We start from the raw sequence: 22,749 nt of genomic DNA, 5'->3' as shown, positions 1-22,749 counted from the left end.
AAGAAGTAAATTCTGCCAGTCCTAGAAGCAGAGGTGCACGCAGCTGACGCTCACCAATCCACACAGCTCACCTGGGTTTACTGACTCAGATACAGCAGCTATCAGGCAGAGAGGTGCCTCAGAAAAGAAGAAATCTGGCAGCCTTGGGCCAGAACACGGCAAAGAGGCAACATGATCGGTGAATGCAACAGAGAGGTGGACTCAGCTAGTCTGGAGCTCTGATGTTGCTCCCACGCATGGCTCAGCTCTGAAGAGGCTGGGAAAATAAGCAATCAAAGCCTTCACCACTCTGTAGCTTCTTGTACACACACCATCCTTAATGCCCCACCAGCGGCACTTGTGGTTGGACTTACTACTTACAGTGGTGACAACAGTTATAGGCTTTAAAGCACTCCTTGTCACAGGGTTTCTGCCACGGTCATTATGTGGTGAGTGGCCTAAGCCTCAACCCTTCTAACTCCGGAATCACTCGCTGAACCTCTGTGGACTTTCATGCCCTTCGCATGGAAGAATATCATCACCTCCAATGACAAGCCCTAGGAGCTATGTGCTAGCGACTTACCCTGTACAGCCAGACAGGTTGCCTAAAATAGCTCAGGACTAAAGGTCAATAGTTAGTTAATTATGTATATCGACATTCCCATCTACTGCAATTCAGTGAGGTCACGGTGTGGCCTTCCGCACTGGTGTGTAGATAATCGCAGTGACTCTGAAGGCAGCAATCCCGGGACGCCTACAGCTCCCTGTAGGGTTGCGATCAAGAAGATATATATATCTTTATATATATGTTATGTGTGTGCATATATATATTTGTACATATATACACACATACATGTGCTGCCATAGCTGCTTGTTCTCATTCTGCCCCCACTCCATGAACAGTGTGATGTCTGGGCGAAGGAACTCAGCCTTTTTTGATTGCCTACTTTGACTACACGCTGCACACTGAAGAGCAAAAAACCTCACCCTGCCTCAGAAAATTAAAACATCTTTGAAGTGAGCCATAGTGAACATGCCAATGGCTTGGGTACATTCCAAGATAACCTGCTTATCTGAGATGGCACTTCTGGATATAGTTGCTGTCTTCTCACTCTGGGCTGCACTTTAGTACTAGCAATTATACCTCATTTTAAAGAGCAGGGCCTGTCACATTCTAAAAACCTTATTAAATTATTCATTGAAGGTTAAAAGTTAGAAACAATTTAATTCCAGAAGAATTCCTCTGCTGATTATAAGTCTGAAGGAAGCAAAGAAAGGTTTTCCCCCACACCTGCAAAATTCGTCATTTCTAGGTGCCACATGAATAGGACCAATACTGTGGACCTACTATTTCTGCTACAAAAACACCCAGAAGTCTCAGATAAGGACCTGGAACTAACATACTAAGCACTATACACATGTAATAATGGAGCACACCTCTCCTTTGGGCAGACAAAGGGTTAGAGAAAAGAAGCAAAATTTTAAGTCTTTTACTCAGGAGGAACTGCAGCACAAGGAGCTTCAGACAAACACAAATTTAGCAGTAGAGCAAGGAGCCAAACGCTCCACAACCCAAATTTCAACCTGGCGTTTTGATTATGGGTTTGCCTTTATTTTACGCTGTGATGAACCCATTTCAAAACTATGCTCTTCTGCTGAGCTAAAATAAAATAAAATAGCAATAAAAATCCTAAAAGGTAGCTGCACCTGCTGCCAAAAAGACTGACGCTAAAAGGTGTCTCAAGCACCATTAGACCATTGTAGCAGCTTCTGTCTGCCTCCCTTCCACACAAGAACAATGGGAGCACAGTGATGGTCTTCTCCACTCAGTCAGCTCCAACTACCATCAGTCCCTCTGGGGATTGAAAAGACATAGCTAACCATACCAGGTGCTGGCTAAGCGGAGACGTCTCTCACCACTGCCCCGGAGTTGTCCTGTCCCAAGCACAACCAGTGACTGAGGCCCACGACCTTTAATCACCACCACCCCAAGCAACCCCCCTGCACTGTGATGCTTTTTCAGCACTGAGATGACAGTGCTGCGATCTGCAATGGGCCACTGGGAGTTTTGTTTTGAGCAGATTTGTCTCTCCTGGTGTTAACGCATCACAATGACAAATGTGGCAGAAGCACATGGGAAAGACAGAATCAGAGGGACGGTTATCACACCCTGTGTTTTAGAAGAACTCGTTGCCAAAGAGCTATTTTATCTCTCTTGCACAGACCCCATTTAAACGTGTATTAAAAAGGCAAGGCTGCAGCTAGACACGGACATGGCAGGTACTTATCTGGCATGGTGCATCTCCAGAGGCAGCGAAAGCCCCAGGCTCTGCTCCCTCCTTAGTTTAGACCACAGAAACCGAGACCAACCACCCCACACCTGTTCCTCTGGCAGGATCTAGACGCAGGCAGTGATCTAGGAAAGAAAACACCAGTGATGGAGGCCTTGTGAAAAAAGGAACCAAGTGTCACTGCAAGGCGCTCCATAGCTAACCTGGCTAGTCCTCAGATAGGGAAAGGACACCTACAAAGAGACCTAGGGAATATGGCTCTGTTGTGCCACTCCTGCCCCATTTACCTCCCCTCCCTTTGGCAGGGGCAGCCCCAGGCCTGTCTCATCCACCGTGGCAAAATTCAGTTCTGCCTGCTCTGTGGAGAAGTCCCAAGCCTGGGCCGAAGGCAGGCGGGGAGGTCTTGATTAAACCCAAGGGACACATCCATCATTTCTCTGGAGCCACTGCAGAACAAATATAATTGCTTGGCTCCAGCCAGCCACCAGGATGCAACATGTTTGTGTTTTTATGCTTTCAGCAAGTGCTGTACTCCATGTACACGCTGGCTGAGGGCTCTCGCTAAAGCGCACTGCAGCTGTAAAGTCTCCAACACTCATCTGTGAAGGAGACACGGTCGTTTCACTGCACATGTGCCAAAGGAGGCCTCCAGCTGAACTAGCACACCCAGGCAGCAGTGCAACGAGACCAAGTTGTGCCAAGTGTACTAACCTGACACTTGAGATAGCCCAAACAGGCCACTACTGACAGACTGGGTGTTGTGAAGGGTAGAAAGCCCCACTGACAGGCTGGTTTTGAAAGGTTTTCCTAAATACCAGCATGGCAGGATCAAACATCAGTAACTTCTCGTCTTCTCCATTATACTCTCCCTACCAGGCTTGTGCCATTTTGACTACCAGCGCATATTAAAATCAAGTGTCTTTATCTGGGATAACATGCATTATTAGAATGGAGAGTGGTTAAAAATATTGGGGGAGAAAAAGAAAAAAAAAAAAAAAGACAGACGTGTGAAAGAGGCATCTGAAATTTTCAGGATCATCAACTCCACCCTATAATTTTGACAACAATTTGATAGCAACCAGTAGTCAGCTGCTGGAAGAGCTTTGTTCCATACTTTATATAATGTATATGACTGCAATGAAAATTATGTCTAGAAACTAGGAGCAAAGCTGAAGTCAGCTTCCCCTCATTCTTCCTAAAGAAATCTAAAGGAGGATTCTGGCAGGAACTTTCTCTAGAGATACCGGAGCCGGAGGCACTAGCGAAAGGAGGCTAGCTATTCTTTCAAAATCTCCCCAGGTGTAATTCAACCTGCCTACAGCACAGGATGAATGTTGACTAAACCCAGTAACAACTGGGTTCTGCAGGGACAACAACAGGTTCTGCAGGGAGAAGAAGAAAAAAAAAATAATAAAAAAAATAATAAAAAAAATAATAAAAAAAATAGCCCTTTGACTTAAAAATCTTCCTCAAAATACCTTGAATGGACTGAGGGAACAAAAGAGGAAAGGGAACTCCTGCAGGTTCCTCCCTCACAGGGTGCCCTCATACCTCTATGAAGTAAGAATCCAGCCCCAGGAGTGGGGATTTATCACAGCACACAGGGAGACGGTCGCACTCCTTACAAACACGACTGCACCGTGCTCCAGCATGAGATTATTTGCTCCTGTGGGTGGGGGAATGAGCTTACCTTAATCTTCACGCTATACAATTTTTCCTGTCTTTTCCCTTATCCAGTAGCTCAGTAGAAGGATTTTTTTTTTGTGATTTTTTTAAGCAACTTCTCTTTCCCTACCCCTAGGCTCACAAACCTGAGCAGAACACTTCTGAGCAGCAGTTCTTTTCAGTAAGCCTTGGTCATCTGATAGACTACAGGATGGCTAAGCTCTGCGACTGAAAAACCTGAGACTGCTTTTCTATGGACGAACGCTCACTGAATCCATCAAAGCTTCAGGCAACAGTGGATGTGTGTATTCATATGCTTTTCTAAATCTGTTCCAAGCTGATGAACAGCCTAAATGGATTTTAAATTTCATAGCAAGCTTTGGCTACCACTTTGCGTCTGCACTGTCTGCCATTCAGCCCAAGAATAATTTAATACTTTACCATGTGCTTCTGCTCAAAAGATAAACTGTACAGGTCTTCAGAAAAGACAAAGCATTTACATTTTTGAAGGAGTGCACTTTTGATTCCTTTGCTGTCATCTCAGTATTAGCATTTTCAAAGTTTACTCCTCTGAGTGCCACGAAAATAAGACTACAAAGTGCTTCCCCACTACACTAAAATCAGCCCTCCAGAGCAATCAGATGACAGGAACAGCACACAGATGACCTGCAGATATTTCCATACATCACACCATCAGTTTCAGGATATATCAGACACTTTAAAGCTAAACAATATCACTAATTTGAGGATAACTGTTTATAGACCAGCTTTGTTGGTGACCTCATTTAATCTGCTTGTAAGCACAATTCCTTTTATCTAAGAATCTAAGAACAGAGGGCATGAATTACCACCACTGTGAAAATCCCTTTTTTAGTTGCTCTCAGTGACTGGCTGTGTTTTGGGGTCAATTTCATCTATATTTAGAGCATGAAGCCTCTGTAAAGCTTAATTATTTCTGTGTGGCTTGTATGATGAAGGCATTTACCAGTAAAGGGTGGCTTCTTGGGAAAAATGCTGGCTTAGGGTAAAGAGCTGAGATGTGGATGTGGGCTGCACACCCACCTCTGTGCCAGTCGGGGGTGTTTCAATCAGCATCACTGTACTTCAACAGGGCAAGCTGGGAACCAGGCCATGTCCAACTCCCATGACTAAATCAATTCAACCTGCCTTCAACCGTATTTTTTTTTTTTTTTAAATTTCAAAACAAACATAGAAAAGATTCCAGGAATTCAAGCGTTTCATGTGGAGCAGATTTAAAAGGAGTGTTTGAAATACACACACCAAAAAAGCAAAGAAAGGCCTGGAGGAATGCCACATCCCCCAGCGTGCAACAGACTGCACAAAACCTAATGGCACTGTATGAACATCCTCCTACATCTTATTCCCTACTCATTTTTCTGCTGCTTCTGGCCTCCCTCCCTGGTCAAGTATTCAGGTGATTGTTTTTTCTTGGCCTGGCCACATGTACTAGCATCTCTTCAGCCTCTGTTAGCATCTACCTCTTGGAGAGCTGCCTTTTTGCCCCTTCCTCCCAAGGGACGGCTCCACCTGGCCCCAACACTTGGGGTCCACTTTCAGAGAGGTCCTGCTACCTCTACCAGCTGATCTCATTTTCAGTGGCACCATCTGTCCGCCTCCCTCCTTGATCACTTTTAGCCCTAGGGCGTTGCTTTCCTTGGTCACACGGAGTAACACAGCATCCTCTCTTGGCTAGAGGCTGAGTTCTGACTCAATCCTTTCCACTCACAGTGCACACTGCAACTGAGAGCAGTGGAAAGACACACAGTATTAATCACAGCGGGTTCATAATGACATAGCAGCACCAGAAAGGCTTTGAATCAAGCATCAGTGCCAAGCATTTGCAGCAGATTTGCTACATTGCTACACTGTAAGCTAGATTTGGGTGGAAAAATAATAGCTGAAACAGTCATTTGCGGGAATTGTGATCATTATTTCCGTACACACACATCAACATATCTGGAAATGCAGCATATAATTGATTATCAACTCAACTTTGGTTAAATAGCTCCTCTTAAAACGGTGTGGTATCAACAAGCTCTGAGGATTTCTAAAAGCCCTATACAGGCAGCCAAGCATTTCCATACTTCTTCCTGTACATGTATTCAATCTGCCTTTTTGTCAGGTTGTAACACTATTCTAAACAAAAATAAAAGGCACTTACTTTCCTATTAAACCTCAGAACTAATGAAAAATTTTCCATGTGCTTAAGCTTCCACGCAGCATCCCGCTACTATAATCTTCTTGTTTTGTCCTACAAATTGCTTGCAACAGCCAACCCACCTGTAGACTGCAAAATAAATTGTTGCAGCTTAGCACTGAACTGCCTGGATGTGCCAGGCAGCGTTCGGATGTATGAGGCAAATCAGGGGAATGATTTCACCGGTGGGACTTCTCTTGCGCTTGTTAGAAGCCATCTCCAGAGTGGAGTAGGTGCACGGAACGGATCAGACATGGAGATGACAGAGGAGCAGCAAAAACATCAGTACTGCTCGGAAGCTCAATGTTTGCAACCGAAAAGTCTCACCCATCGAACTGGCAAAGCTGACTTTTGCTCCCCTTGAGAACTTCAGCTTTTGCAACACACAGCAATCACGTTGAACGTTTCAGTGTTTCAAGATGAATGCAAATATTGATGTCTCGCTTGCCAGCGCTCCCAGGGAGAGCTTTGCCAGAGTGCAAGGTCCTTCCCACTGCACTGCCACACTACCAGCTCTCGATGAATTAGGAACGAACTGTGCAGCTTCATATGGGTACCAAACCACTGCTGCCAAAAGGCTTGTTGTGCTGAATTTCAGACACTCTGAGAAAAGTACAATGACACTTGATGATAAATCTACCATGTCTGCTGAACAATGCCTGAAAAATCCAATTGAGGATGCCTAAGAAGAGAAGAACCAGGGTAAGAAGGAACAGGCACAGTCCCATTTTAGAAAAGCACAGATGAGAAGTTGCACTCACATGATATTTATTTCAAAACCCTTTCTGTGAATGCACATTTTCTGATGCTGAATGCAAAACACAATCCCACATCGCTCCATGATACCAACACCTTCAGCTTGGTCAATACCTCGTGCACTGGGCAGTTGCCCAGCTCATTATTTAAGACACCCAGTAATCTTGTCTTTCTGCTCCAAAGTGAAAGTTGTCTGTGCCCATATAAACCATAAATTAAATGCAGCCACTGTTTCTTCTGCTGGAGATAGGCATGAATAGCTTCCTATATCTTGAAGCACCCAGAAAAAAGGGATTTCAGCTTGTCACAGCCATGACGATTCAGTCTCTCATTAAAAGTCACTATTACCAACAACATCAACTGTGGCAATGAAGGTTAAGGCTTACGCACCCCATGAAAAATACTGGTCAACCACCACAGCCTTGCTTGCACGAAGGCTTTAATTGTACATGTGTAAGCAAAAAAGTGTCAGGCTTCCAGCTAATTAAAGAAAAAGCCCTTCTCATTTGTAATGCAGAAGTAGAAGTAGGGTATGTATTGTAATGAGTCATCTTGGACAGAAGATACTTTTTTCCTAACGGCATAACAAAGCAATTGTGCTTTTGATGTGCCCATCGGCATACTGAAGTGTGACTACACTGGGTACAGCATCATACTTCCCTTACAAGATCAGGGCTTGTAGCAGCAAACATTTAAAAATACTTACATAGCCATGCCCTGATAACAATGCATTTCATGATGCTAACAATAATTCAGTGTTGAAGTGACAATAAAATAATGTTTAGCCACATATCCAATACACGTTACGGGATGCATGGCTATACATATCTTAGAGAGAACATTACATCAGATAGCTTACAGTATGAAAGAACATACTTGAGTAATGTTTTTGGAGCGATTTCCCCCCCAAGATAAGTTCTCGGGCACCTACCTTGCTCCTACGAAGCCAAGGAGGCTGACAGTGTGAAAGAGAAAACCTACTGTAGCTTCCATTTCATTTGACCTGTAAAGAGAATCTGCAAAACACCAGAGAGTTCTACCGTTTCAAGAGCGACTCTCAATGACAGACAGGCACGGGAAGCGTTTTCTACTAGTCACATTGCCATGTTTATCACCCCAGTTTCAAAATAAAAGAAATCCCAGTATCCCCAATTTATTAAAGACTGAATTATATCAGGGTACATACCTTTGAGATGTTACTAGAGCGGCTCACGGAATGCCCCAAAGCCTTCTCATTCTGAAAGAGGAAGAACAGGATCACTGCAGCAACAAATCACAGTTACGGGGATATTTTAAAGCTGGTATTTGAAACCAATTGAAAGTCTTCCAGCTGTGGCTCCTAAGGATGTTGCTTCTATTGACATCAGCCTGATTTATGATAATCACTGAATTGCTTTGTTCGCTTAACAAGATATTACCTTGCAGAAAATCACATAGGCAGGACAACTACAAACTGAGAAATACTAGAACAACGATTTCTTCTCTCTATGAATACTGCAAAGCCCTTTTCTCAGATGGCATCTATTTTGGAAAGGATATTTCTCAGCCCTGCTTCACCTACATCTAAAGGCAAACATCTAACCACTAAATCTGAAAGCTCTTTCTTAAAAAAACCCAAAAGTATCAGAGTGATGTCCGGAGACAACTGTGAATACCCACATGCATGTCATTTCAGGAGACATGGCAGAATTACTGAGGAACTTCCTATTTACCACAGAACTCAGAATTAAACTGGAAATATCATATAAGATGGAAATGCAGAAGTTGCAATTCTCAAAACTGAAATCAGTGACGACTGTAACTGCTATTCACCTTTCCATGTGCATACCCTGAATGATAAGGACGACAACATTATCTCCTACCAAAATAAACTGTAGTTTTCACCAAGATATTTCATCCTTTAAGGTTTTCTGGTTTCTTAACACAAGTTTACCATGAGTGTAACTGGACACAATTGCTCCACTGGGAAAAGCCTAGAAATTGCTCTGCAAAAACTTTTCTGAATAAAATCTAAGAAAAAATACTTTTTTCTATACAAATATTACAAACACGGCCAGTCATAAAGTTTGGTTACAGATCAGTATCTATGTTCCTCTAAGTCTGTGAAGTCTGACTGATCAGACAGAGCTTGGGTCCTCTGTAGATAACAAATGGGAACAAAAAAAAAAACCAACCAAAACACCTCAAAACAGTCAACTGCAGTTACTCCTAGATCAGCTTGGACGTAGCAACTGGTTTCAGACCTCCTGTCCTATGGTGTGTTACAATCAAGTGACCTTCAATGCTTAAAGCCCACACCAAGTCAGCCCAGCTGGCTGAGCACCCAGATGCTACACCCACACTTGGAGATCCCCGCGCTCCCAGACACTTCTTCCTACAGCACATCCCCAGAGCAACTTCAAAGCTTTGTGCTGAGAAAAAGAGAAGGCAAGGCAGAAAACTTCAGCATGTGCTTACAAAAGCAGGCAGTCCCTTCCTTACAACACCAGTTGCCTCTCAACGCAGTCCCGGGCACCGCCTCACTTCATGGGTATAAATTGCACTTCCTCCCTTAAAAACATGAGGAAGCAAACAGTGTTCTGAAATCCTCTGGATGTAGGAATTTGAGTATCCAGAAGAGAGTAAAATAGTGTTTCAGAAGAAGAACAGAGGAGAAGCGACCAGGGAGCGCCCTGCCAGTTTTGACTGATGGCCAAACTAAAAATCAGCAAGGATTAGTTTAAGGTCTGGAATAGTTATGGTCTAAATTACCATTGACTTGAATGCCAGATTTGCACACTGCAAGGCCGAATTTGATTTTCGAGATGACTATGAGCTTTTGTTACATAGATAACAGTATTCCTGGCACAGAAACAAACACATAGAGATCCCCCCAGAAATATGGACACGATGCTTATGTGAAGACTAACATCGGACGGGACTACTGCCAGAGCCAGTATGGCTAAGAATTCACTCCAACCGTAAGGGAAGGACCTAGCTGATTTCATCAAAGGCAGTGTAGCTATAGCAACAGGGAAAAAAAGAGTTCACTGAAGCTACACAAGATGGGAGGAAGAAAAAAGGGGGCAGGGACATGTTTTCAAGCTATGATGAAGAGAGACCAACACGAGCTGGCAAGCACGAAGACTTGTCATTGCGTATGTGTGAGGTGTGGGGCGAAGCAGGCTGTGCTTGGCCTTCTAGGGACGCGTGGGAGGTAAACAAAGCAAGGCTATGTGGGACAAGGAAAAATGGTAGTGAAGAGCGGGACCCCTGGCCAAGAAGTCTGCCTGAAGCAACACATACAGGTCCGCACAGGTGACAGTCTCAAATCCTGCCCTAGGTGTCAAAGACTTCCAGGTGAAATTCCTGGAGATAAAATTAGACAGAGCAGAGGTTCTTCAATTAACTCAACACTCCCTAAATACCACCGTCTAGTTGAAGAATATGCCTGCAAGGGAGCATCACTGAACACAGACAGGCACCTGTGTTGAAAAGGATGTGCTAAAATTCAGGAAGCGCAAACAAGCTGGAGGACAAGACCTATATTTGTACAACACAGTAAATGATGCAGAGCAAACATTCTCTTAGCTGCACCACAGAAACTAGTCTTTCTGCTCTGCTCCCAGAACTGATTTCATCTGATGGATGCCAGGAGGCTTTAAGAGACAGATGCTCATATTATTTTTATTGATCTGTGGTTGGAACCAGACCTACATCAGAGGTTTCAGTCAGTAGATGACTGTGAACAGTTGGGTTTGTTCTTGAAAGAATGATAATTTTTAAACAAAAAAGCAGTCTTGAAAACTATTCCCTTAAGGGTAACGAAGTGCATGAACGCCTATATTGAAGTATCGGTGGTATTTCTCAAGGACTCCTAGCCACCTAAGCATTCTTTCACATTTCAGCACCTTTACCACACAAAGCTGGTATGTCCATAAAGTCAACAGGAAATTCACTACAGTGTTAGCCCAGGCTGGCCCAATTTTGTACTCTAATGGGCTGCTTACTGACAAGCAGGAGGAGCACCAACTCACCAATACTTTCAAGGAGTGACAAGCGACCCAATAGCCACTACCAGATCCATCACAGACTTGCAAGTATACACACATTTTCCAGTCTGGTTGGCCTGTCAACTACCAAGCAGCCCCATCACCCAGATAAAACTGCTTCAGCCCTTGGACACCAACTGATGGCCCTGTCTTAGCCTGTCTTCTAATCAGGAACATTTTTTGAAACAGCAGCTCCAAGTTCCACAGCTTACATACAGGCAGACTTTAAAATGTATTGGGCTGAAAACAGATAAACAACCGAGTTTCGCTGTGCAACAGCAATTTCCCGTTCACGATGACCACTCAAGTAGCACCCCTGCTGAAGGAATGTACAGTGCTTTCTTACTAGCTTCTGCGCAGGACCAGAAAAATTATTATTAATTTTTTAAATCATTAAACAGCAATAGAAACACCTCTAAGTAACATAGTTCATGAAGTCTAGCTGTGCTTTTTAATTCTCTTCTACAAATAAAATAATAACCATCTATCCTTCAGGAAAAAGCACTGTGGAAGCCATTAAATACAGCCAGTGCTTGCTGGCGTTTCCCATGCTGCAATACATTAAGGATGCCATATGTTTTCCTGTCATTAAGATAGAAAAGAGCTGTAAAGCCATGGAAGGAACTCCTGGAATAGGTAGATTTTAATGGCAGGCACAATTACTAAGTGAGGAAGAGAAACATTAAATAGGTAAAAATTATTTTGAAGGCAAACAAACAAAAGCTCACTTTTCACACTATATCCACCACTGGTACCTTCATCCTGGGGTCTTCTACCAATTATTCACAAATTAACACTGACATGGGAGTGGCAAGGCTAAACCTCTATTATGGTACTATCACTACCCAACAAATAAAGGTCTTCAGAGATTTTTTTTCTAGCATGCTCTCATTCCACAGTAATACATATTCTAGTCTGGTAATTACAGCTCCAAACAAGCTCTCCTTCCTTTTTGCAAAAGCGTTAGTCTTTGCACTTGAATGAAAGGTCAAGACAAATGCAACATCTGCCAGCACGGACCATACAATTATCACCAGTTAAAGCCTTTGTCACTCTACTTCAGCAGATCAGTCTTTCTGCAGGGGATAATGGAAATCCTGCCTTTCAAAATCATCCTACTCAACTAGAACCACCTGGCAGGCACTTTAAAAAAAAATAAAAATCTAAACTTCTCCTGAGCCACTCACTGCCAGCTGCTGCTCTGAGGTTCTCCATCAGAGCCTGGCTCTAGGGAAACAGAAAGGAAGGCAGAAGCAGGGAAATGACTGAAAAACAGAAAAACTGCTAGCCGTTCCTACAGTGGCATGTTTTTCTAACCTTTGGATGCACTTCCTTGCAATTGCCTGAATCCCCCTCCCAACTTTCCTTTCTTTTTCTATCTTTCCCTTAAATTTGGTCCCTACTGTGAGAGACAGAGCTGCCTCCGCCTTCAGCAGTTTGAAGCAACTGCTCACATCTGCTTTCCTGCAGGGCTCTTCATCTTGCCTTCTCCACCTTGCTGGCACATTTTCCCTTCTGCCACCATTCCTTGATTACTCTTGCATGACACCTCTCCCTTTGCAGTTCAGAGATCTGGAAGCTGACACCTCCCTTCCATCCTCCCTTCTACCTCAGTCTTCCATATTCAGCACTTCAAGTTATTTTACCCTTGCTTCCCTACCATAACATATCTTTTTTCCACTAAGCACACCAGCTGTGTGACTTACACAGCCAAACCCAGAAGCCTTGTGAGACCCAAAACACCAGTTCCTATCACCTGAGCCAGCAGGAAGGTCCCCACCCCACTGATAACAATTCAGGCAGCCACAGCAGCTCTCCTGCACTTGCAATACCAATGCATCATGCTGACCTTTCTCCAAACTCGGCTGTAGACTCCCTACAGAAATACAACTTGGATGTCCTTGCCAGGGTGGAAGGAGAAAAGTATCTTGGTAAAGTGGTTTGTATTTTATGTTCATTTTGGTTTTCAGTTATTACGGCAGATAAATAGAAGACAACAGAGGAAGTAGTCTCGTAGCTAAGTGTAGCCTTCTTCTGGCTACATCCCTGACTACACACACCTATCTTCAGGTCTAAGTATGGCTAATACTAAACTCATCTTTATCTCTGCTCATAGACCTGGAGAAGAAACTGCAAGCCAAATCCCAATAGTTTGACAAGGTGATTGTTATTCTCTTTTGCTCTATGAAAGGAGGCCAGATGGCACCAGAGGAAGGTCCTCTTTCCTCCTCAAGCCACCAATGGCTAAGCATGAACCTAGCACATGCCTGCTTTCTCAAGTCTTAATTTGCTAATGCACCCAGTGACCTGATAGGGCACTATATTCCCCATTTTGCAATGCAACTTTCATGGTACGTTATCTTACACGATGAAATGGGTTAAGATCCTCATCTAATAATACGAGTTCTCCAACTAAAATCTCCGTAATGAAGAGCAGAGCCCTTTGTTTTGATGAGGTTCTCACTGCAATGCCCCAGCCACAGATCCCTACAAGGTAGGTACTAATGCCTCAATCCAAAGAGACACAGTTAAGCAAACCAGGGCAGACTGGCTAGGGCACTGCCTACTTGTAGTTTTCAACCTGGAATCTGAAAGCCATTTTAATCTCATTTTGTGCGTTACAATTGCATTTTACAATGATAGTTTAAGCACAAGATCGATATGTAGTCAAATCACTTACTGTTATCAACACTGAGTGGCACGGGCACCATTTCAACAAAGTCTTCCGGGTAAACGGTTGCTTTCCTTAATAAAAAAACTTTGCAGAAGATAACGAATAAGTAATAATTACTCCCATTCATACAGCAATTCTCATTCTTAGATCTTATGAGAATTACAGAATGGGACACAGAATGGTGTTGCTTGAAATGGCGAGGTGCTGAGGTGCTGAGTACCTGCATGGCCCTCGCAGGGCAAAGCAGCAAGTCAGGAGTGAAACTCAGTTCATCCATCAAGTCCCATGACCAGGGCATGAATGCACGGCTGTTCTACAACCACGCAGTCGTACACACCCAGGTACCGTTTCAGGTTTCATAACTGTGTCAGATTTCCTAGCAACCCCTTCCCAGAACGTATGCAGATCTTGCACTGCAACCCTATACCTGAACAGTGGAAATTAAAAAGAACGTACGCTTTTGGTTTGGGGCGAGGGGTTGTTCTTGTTGTTGACAAGATTGGCATTTGCACTTAATTGTCTGAAGCATATAGAATGAGGCGAAAGAAATGGGAGAAGGCTATGTGAATTATTTTCTCCATCTGTCAAAACCAATGTATTGTTAAATTACAAAAGCTTTGTCAGCGCTAGATCTTGTGACTGTCAGAATCCAACATTTAATTACTTCAGTAGGAAATGGTATTTTGCATCATATCAACTGAATATGGTCTTTATTTCTTTGATGACAGTCACCATGTCATCATGGAAGAGCAATAAACTTACTAACAGTTTATAAAGCCAGTGCTTGGCAAACTTCTTAAGCCTTGCTCATTTCAAATTTTTGTCCATAAAATACGATGAAATATCATCAAGGTTCATTGATGATTTTTGCACACAGCTAGAAGAGTAATGAAAGGAAGAATAATGGCATCCAACCAAAGAACAGTAATGGCATCTATGCCTTGTATCCCTGCTCTTGCGCAGTATTTACCCCCAGACACTGGAAACCGAGGCGGGGGTGGGTGGAAATCACACCACCTATTTCCTTTTTTGTCTTCCTGGAGACCCAGTACAAATACTGAAAAAGGAATCCAAACAATCTGCCCCATCCATCTAGCCCTGTATCTCCTGTTCTTGGATGATCCCACTTGATTCTCTGGGACCAGCAATTCACGAATGAATACCAAAACCCAATATAAGATTTCAGATCTTCCATATCAGTGGAAAAATCTACAGCAAGCTCACTGTGGATTACACAGACAGCTCACTAACTTGCTTATTCATGTTCACATCGAGCCACTTCACATAGTGGGAGACAAACTCGGAAAAACAACCTGAAGGCAAAAAACAAGGCAGAAAGTAAAACACAGGAGAATTAACAAGCTTTATTCCAGGTGCTGAACTTACAGCTGTGCCTGAGACCATCAGCAACAGAAACGAAATCACAAGATCATACAGCTTTAACGAAAAAAAGACCAATGAAAGCAGAAGACAACAGACCAAATAGCTTTAATGGCAGAGTTCAAGGAATTCAAAGAACAGGCCCCTTGGGGGTTTGGGGAGGGGAGTCAAGGAGGCCAACAGGTCACAAACAAGACATATAAATGAGAGGAAATTCAAAGAACATGGCAAACATAGCAGAATGCTGAAATTAAATAAGAATCTCTTTCCCATGTCTGTATCACAGTCTGGTCAGAAGCACAACATGCTCCATCGCCAGTCGGCCTTGTGAATACCTCTGAGAGCGTGCGTGGATGTGCCTGATACTATGCAAACCTGACAGGCACACAGCTCCCTACATGTCCCAGATATGGTCCACTTGTGCATAAGTCCTTACTGATTGTGTATTGCTGTGGGCTCAGTCTTGCCAGCTTAGTCTTTGGAGTATGTGGGATCCAATGCTTTGACCCATTCTTGAGTCCAACCCTACACTGGACAAGGTTAGGAGATCATTCTCTTCAACAAGGCCCTTTTCTCCATGGCTTTGTTGTCCAGACTTTTTTTTCAACATACCATTTCCCTGGTTTTTGCATTGCTCTGTTTTACTTCCAAAGGCTTTACACAAAGCGCGTCTCCTTACGGATAACCTACATTTCCCGCTGCCATTTCACACTGGAGGTCTGATCTCCATCTCACCTCTACAATCGTTTGAGCTAGAGGATGAGATAGAAGCCTTCCTCTTGCTGAGCTGAAGCTGCCTCACCTAGAAGAGCAAATTTTAATTTCTGCACTAGATCATCGGTCTGGTACCCTTCACTAAAATGACATTCATTTGCACACTTACTATATTCACATGCCACGTGCCCAATTTCTAATAAAGAAAAGTAAACTACAAAGTTTGGCATCCAACATGTTTTACGGATGTTCTTATCCTGCTGTTGCCAGACAACCTGCCTAAAATGGATGCACGCCTTTATGTGATGCAACACAGAATAATGAATCCTTCCCTCAGGGAACAAATTATATGAACTACAAAAGACACGATCCAAAAATATACACCTTTCTTGCTAATGGAAGCAGCATGCATTAGCCTTACCTGTGTGACAGCAAAAATGCCGTTTCGAACAAATTCATGTATTTAACAGCAGAAAGAGGGATGCAAACACTGATGAAGCCAGCAATTATAAACAGATTAAAAGGAATAACATTCTATCTTCTGTGAAATAATTGCATTTAATGCAACTGCTGGAATTCTCATGGTACACCACACATGTCAATATGCCAAAGCAACTGACTATTTTAAACATTCACAGATTAAAAAAAAAAACAAAGCCAACCCTCTAGGCAACTGGTAATTTGGAATTTCTCAAGCTGCCAAGAGACATAGGAAGGCTGCAGCCTAGATGCACTCCCTGAACAGCTGGCCTTTCTCGGTGTCCACATGGCTTTGCAGGTGGAGCCGCTTGCTGCAGGACCCGGCAGCTGCTCCTTGGGCAGGGTGGCAGGCGGCCGTGCGGTCCTGGACACGACGCAACATGCCTGGACCTCTGCCTCTGCTCAGCTAAGGAGGTCCACAAAGCCTCTCCGATTTCCAACTTGTATTATACCATCGAAGTACACTGTTAAAACAGTCAATCACAGAATCATCTCTTAGCCAAGGTTACAAAGGCCTCCTGAATCTAAAAACAGATTCAGAACAATACCAGAAAACTGGATGCTTCCCAAAGCAGACTTGATATTTGAAGTTGCTTGTATTTCACTCAAGGATTTTATCTTCTTTTCACCCCTTTCCATGTTAAGATATTAAGATTGCTTATTAATCTATTTCTGACTGCATGGACCATAAGGGCGAACAGTCTTCCCTACAGCAACTAGAGAAATCACTTCCCAAATGATGCTGGGAAAGCATTCAGGAAATTTTTGGTAACATTTAACATGATATGACCAAAAGCACATGACAAAAGAACTTTTGAAAAAACACTTGTAGACACCAGACTTGTTTAGTAATATCTACTCGGTAGAGACTTGTTTAGTAATATCTACTCAGTAGAGACTAGCTTGGTTTTGCCTGAAATTTCATCTTCCCATTTTTATCAGTGCAGTCTGCAAAATATTCTGACCTGCAGTATTTCAAACTCACTTAGTGTTAAACGATCGCACAAATTTAGGTAGATGAGGAACTGGGCCCTATGGATCCCATTAAAGTTACTTAGCTAAACACCAGTTAGAGTGAGATCCTTGTAAAAATCTAACCTGTGATGTTCTGGAGAGCTTCAAGCACATTACATTTCTTACAACAATTGTTTGTAAGGTCAGAGAACACACAAAGAATAATACCTAAGAAAAACAACACATTCAACCATTCTTACAGAAATAAATCAAAACTACTTAAGAAAAACACTGCTTTGGGAGGAAAGATGATTCACAGCTAGGAGAAAAGATGCTCTTCGTTTCAAGGCTAGCACTTTAAACTGCAGAACAAGAATCATTTAAAGCATAAATCTGCTGATAAAAAATTATATTAAGTGACCATTCAGAGTTCATGGATAATTATCCAGGAAATTCAGGCGTCAACTGACTATTTGCCCCAAGTCACTTAAAGAACATGCACGTGTGAACACTTACACACATCACGGTTTTTAGTACAAAACCTACAGAAAGCACACACACAGAGACAACTACCCTCTCTTTCCCCAGAACAACCCCTGGTAGGAGAAACAAAGGCAAATATTCTCTAGGTGTAGCGGGCTACTCTAACCGGTAACCCAAGAGCATTTTATATCATTTTGTCAGGGAATCACAGCTGGTCTCACACGGGGCCCCACCTGATGCTTTGGGACGCAGCCAACAAGTCCATGTCCAGAGAAGGCTACATGGGACCAGGCAGAAGACAGGTACTGGGGACAACATCATTCATGAGCACCTACTGGTGCCACCAGCGTTCTGCAGTGTTTGGTGCTGTCAACATTTAAAGTCATTATACTATTAGAGTACCAACGTGTGGCAAGAACCTCGTAAGGCAGTGGTTTGAAACACCTGGCTACACCCACAGCCTCCTATGCCATCGCTAACCACCCCCTCCCACAGCACAGCTCTTGCAGGACATTTTTTGCAATCGCGCATTTCAGGTCTTTCTGCAAAATTCAGACCTGAAGAAGACAACATATGCCTCTGGCTTTCACAGGTCTGGCTTTCAGGACCATCCTCTTTGCTCACAGTCCTTTGTGAACAACAGTGACTCAAGACAGCCATTTCTCACCGACAAAGCAATTCTATGACTTGCACAGTGCTAAAAGCTGCAAAAGCCTCTTCTCTTAAACACAGAGGATTTAACACACTCTAAACGTACTTATTTTTTAGCCTAAAAATCTCTAGTCATTAACTTCATTTCCACATTTGGGTTGCTGCACTTGAAATGTCAACAATTTTAGTAACATTAAAGGAACCGAGAGTGTAGGTTCCCAAGAGTCACAGATAAACAAGTTTCAGAGACCAGCAAACAAGGGGTGTGCTGAGAACTACTGCATAACTCAGTCACAAGCAGACACTCTGGCACTCTCATTCAGAGCATGTTTAGGACCTGCTACTCATAGGAGAAAATCCTGCTCGTTCTGGTTACTTTCCAACCATACAGGTGGGAACAGGGAAAGTACAGCACCATACATCACAGATACCAAGGGAAGAAAAATGAAAATATAGGGAAAGTAAAGGACAGAAGCAGAATTCTAATGTGCTCCATTAGTCTTTCCTGTATATCACTCATTAAGTGGGTCCCTGATACAGGAGCCGGATAGGAATTCAGCATCTATCTGCGAACGGTTAACAGCATTTAGGTTAACACTATTTAGGTTAACACCACCTAAATCCATGTCTATCAGCTGATGCCATCCAGTTTACTGATATTGATCATTGGTATCTGTGTACATCATGTTCCCACCTTCTTCGCTATGTCTGTCACAACACCTTATGCCCACACATGAAAATCGATCAAAGAAATCTTTTTGGTGGAAGATGAGTGCTCAGATGATTTAGATTCTCTACATTTTTGATACTTTTCCTACTCTCAGAAAAGATACGCACAACAGATGAGGCCAACAGGATGACAAAAAAAAATCCTACAGCAGATTTATGTTCGCTTAGGAAGGTCATTTCAACTTTTTTTATTTAAAGAAGTATTGAAGAAAAAAAGATGGTATGGGCCATATAGAATAAGGGGAAAGTCTTCCACAATGGCACCACCAAAAGCAAAATGGCGTGCCCCATTCTGTCAGAGACATCTTTTTTAGTTCTGTATTCAGCAGCAGTGCTTCTAGAAAAGGAGACCGAATCAGATCTTTTCTCTCTTCAAAATGTAGCAGCAGTCAACAAAGCAAACAAAATGCCAACAAGGAGAAGGAATGGGTGGAAATGAATACTGAAACAGTATAAAAAACAATGGCAGGTCAACAGCTTTTAAGTATGGTCACTAGGGGTTAAATCCTGGCTTTATGGAAGTCAGGGGGAATTCCACCACTAAGGTTGATCAAGTCGGGAGTTCAGCCTCTGGTATTAAGAGATGCTGCAGAAATGCAAAGAGTTCAGCAACAAACAATAAGACAAGTCGTCATAGAAGACTACTGAAGCAACAAATTATTAAAAGAGAAAGTAAATAAAGAAGGTGAAGTGAAGAAAAGACACGTAACTAAGTAACAAGACTTCACAGTTGTGTCCCACACCTTCAGAAGAACACCAGGAAGCTGATGATTCAAGCCAGCTATTGCAGGATAATACGCATACACTTGGATTAATTATTTCCTGGAGGAAGCAATAAACCAGCCCTCCATGTGGACACAGTGGTCCCACCAAAACCAACGAGAAACGCCTGCGGTCTCAGGAAGACTCAGACTGAGCCACTATCAACATCCTGATCTGAAAAAACATATTTCAGTGACTGCAACTGGTAGCAGGCACACTTCAGCAGATCGGAACCTAAAGTAGTTTTAAAAATACTGACTTGCTTTAGAGCATGAGAAGCAGAGAAGAAGGAACTGCAAGAGTCAGCTAGAAAAACATGTGTTTGCCTTTGCACATGGACATCTACATTTGCTTCACGTTCAGCAGGGAGAAGCAAGAGCACTTCTAGAAGAACCCCTGCGCAGGAAGGGACCGCTGGGCAGTGCTAACACTGAGCAACACCGAAGCCAATGGAGCTGCATTCTCTGAATAAAGCAGGGATGAGCCCAGTGACCCAGCACAGGAGGGCAGTCAACCAGAAGACCAACAAACAGTAAAAAAAAAAAAAAAAAAAAAAAAAAAAGAGGATTTTTTGAGCGGGTGGTGTGAATGCAGAGGACGGTGCTCAGAGCACCCCTAAGTCCCACTGCCAGTCAAGGCAGCTGCAGGTGAGAAAGGGACGCTCTGTGTAGGCACCCTCTTTTCCCATCACTGTAATCCTAAAATCATCAGATTACAGCGGAAGACTGTGTGAGGCAATCAGATGGGTGACTAACAAAACCTGCTGGCTGAAGAGAAGCAGCCTTCCAGAACAGCCCTGCTCTTCACCCAGTTGGGAAACTTCAGCGCAGTCACTGTCTAATAAGGAGGGTTGAGGATTTTGTGTGTCTGAATGAGCTGAATGCCAGCAGCTGCGTAAGAACTAAATTTACCACCGCAGTCCCAGGAACGCCTGCATTTTCTGCTAAAATAAAATCTCTGGGCCATTAGCCTATTGGAATAGAAGCTTTTCCACTTAACTGAAGACATTTACCCATTCTCTTTCCGCATCTCTCATGCTCCAGTTCCAGTAAAATCCTGCTTGGTTTCAGAGTTTTTTATGGAAACACACACGCATCAGTTCAAAAGTACTGATATTATGTGAGTAGTATTAAACAATTCACTTCACTGGGTTCCTCTGCCTCTCGCATCTATTCCTATGAAACAGAAAATGAACTGCAGCTGTCGGTGCTGGCTGACCTACTGGGGACTGTACTGCATTCCTGCACAGGCGCTGACATCGCATTTTCTAGAGTTTATTTCCCAAGGGGAAAGAGTTATAAATAAGTCTCATATTCACAGTAAATCTCCTGCCCTTCATTCCCTAGAGCTTTGAGCGTGGGCGGTTTTTTGTCGCGGGAAATTGCATCAAAGTTTTCAGAAAAAGTGTATTAGCTGATACGATTTGCTTTTGTCAGACTGCCTTAACTTGACCCCCACCAAAGCTAGTTTTTAAAGATTCACTTTCAATCTTCTCTATGTTCACTGCTCTACACATTCATTATCTGCAGAAATCTGGATGTCTATGAAACCTGCAGCTGTTTTAGAAGATAATAGATTTTCTTAAAATACATTTTGTATTTTTTAAAAGTAACTTTTAAAAACCCGCGAAGAACCGCTAAATGATTAAAGGCCTTTCTGTATACCTTCTGAAAATGCATGTAATCAGATCTCTATGGAGGCTGTTTTCACCTGGAATTGCATGAGAAGCTGAAGCAATAAATAGGGGCTTCCCCACAGGCTCTAGCATCCAGCAGAGAGGACTCACTTATGAGGTAGGATCCTCAGATTGTCAGCTGGGGCATAACATTGACAAAATATTTGCTGTTCCCATTACAACAAGGTTCTGACCCAGAAGTGGAACTTCCCCATCCATACCTTCAACCCTCCACCCCCCAATCTATTTCTGATTCCTCTTAGCTTTGAAAATACAAGAGATAAAATTATCCCTAAATGTAAGTACCATCTTTCCAGTTTGAAATGCCTACTGAAGTATTTTCTAGGAGGTTAAAGAATAAGTAACTGCTGCTTTGGAAATCCATTTTTCTTAAAGGCCAAACCCCAGACAAGTGATATTGCCTATCTGGACATTACAAAATGTCAAAATTCTCACTGAGATTTTAGTTTTAAAGGGGCATTTCAGAAGGCATCCTGTGAAAAAAAAGAAATATCAGATAACGTGCAGGCATTCTCTAAAAGATGGAATGGATGATTTGGCCAGAAGAGCGCTCTGGGGAAAGGCGGGAGTGCAGGGGGAAGGATCGGATGCTGCCAAGCTGCATCTTGCAGTGCTGGCAGCGGGACTGAGGAAACAGCAGCGTGGGATAAGGATGCAACCTGCAAGAACAACTGGATTGTGCTCTGAAATACAGAGGCTTGAAGGCCTGAAGACTCATAGCAGAACATCCTGGTCCACATTCAGACTCCCCCATACTGGAGATTCAATACAGACATTTACAAAAGGCGAGTAAGACTAATGTAAATTTGCAAGGAAAGTTATAAATAGGTCTCATATTCACAGTAAATTTCCTGCCCTTCATTCCCTAGATGGTTTACATCGTCTTTTACATTTTAACTCTTTGTCTCCATGTCACCATTTCATACAGAAGTGCTTTGCTTTGAGGAAGTTACAAATGTCACTGTGTTTTTCACAGGCATCCAGAAGAAAATTTATTGATGGGATTAAATAATGTGTTAGGTCAGGCAAGACCTGAGGCTGGTGGGCAGGGATGCCTGGAACAAGACAAGCATCATGAACAATGGGAACCAACTCAGAGGAAAACACAGGAAGGACAACCACTTCTAAACCGACCAAAAAGTACAGTTCGCCCTGTAGTTATGACAGCTACCTATTAATCTTACAGATGAATTTTCACTAATCCTCAAAATAGGGAGATGGGGACATTTAAATATCAGGTCTGTAAAAAGCCCGTGGCTCCTTGGATGCGCTCCCTGTAGGCTCTA

The 22,749-nt window shown here is 43.0% G+C and overlaps 1 protein-coding gene across 8 annotated transcripts in view; it reads right to left on the bottom strand.

Moving 5' to 3' along the window:
- MARCHF8 (membrane associated ring-CH-type finger 8) overlaps positions 1–22,749 on the bottom strand; it is a 102,515-nt gene that overhangs the window by 17,862 nt on the left and 61,904 nt on the right. For all 8 annotated transcript variants that reach the window (XM_063338370.1, XM_063338369.1, XM_063338377.1 and 5 more), the window contains one exon: positions 8,096–8,146. In XM_063338370.1, the coding sequence (XP_063194440.1) occupies positions 8,096–8,146 (51 nt within the window). The remainder of the gene's footprint in view (positions 1–8,095; positions 8,147–22,749) is intronic.

The sequence above is a fragment of the Chroicocephalus ridibundus genome, chromosome 6, assembly GCF_963924245.1.
Source record: "Chroicocephalus ridibundus chromosome 6, bChrRid1.1, whole genome shotgun sequence".
NCBI lineage: Eukaryota > Metazoa > Chordata > Aves > Charadriiformes > Laridae > Chroicocephalus > Chroicocephalus ridibundus.
This window is presented reverse-complemented; position numbering and strand designations above follow the sequence as displayed.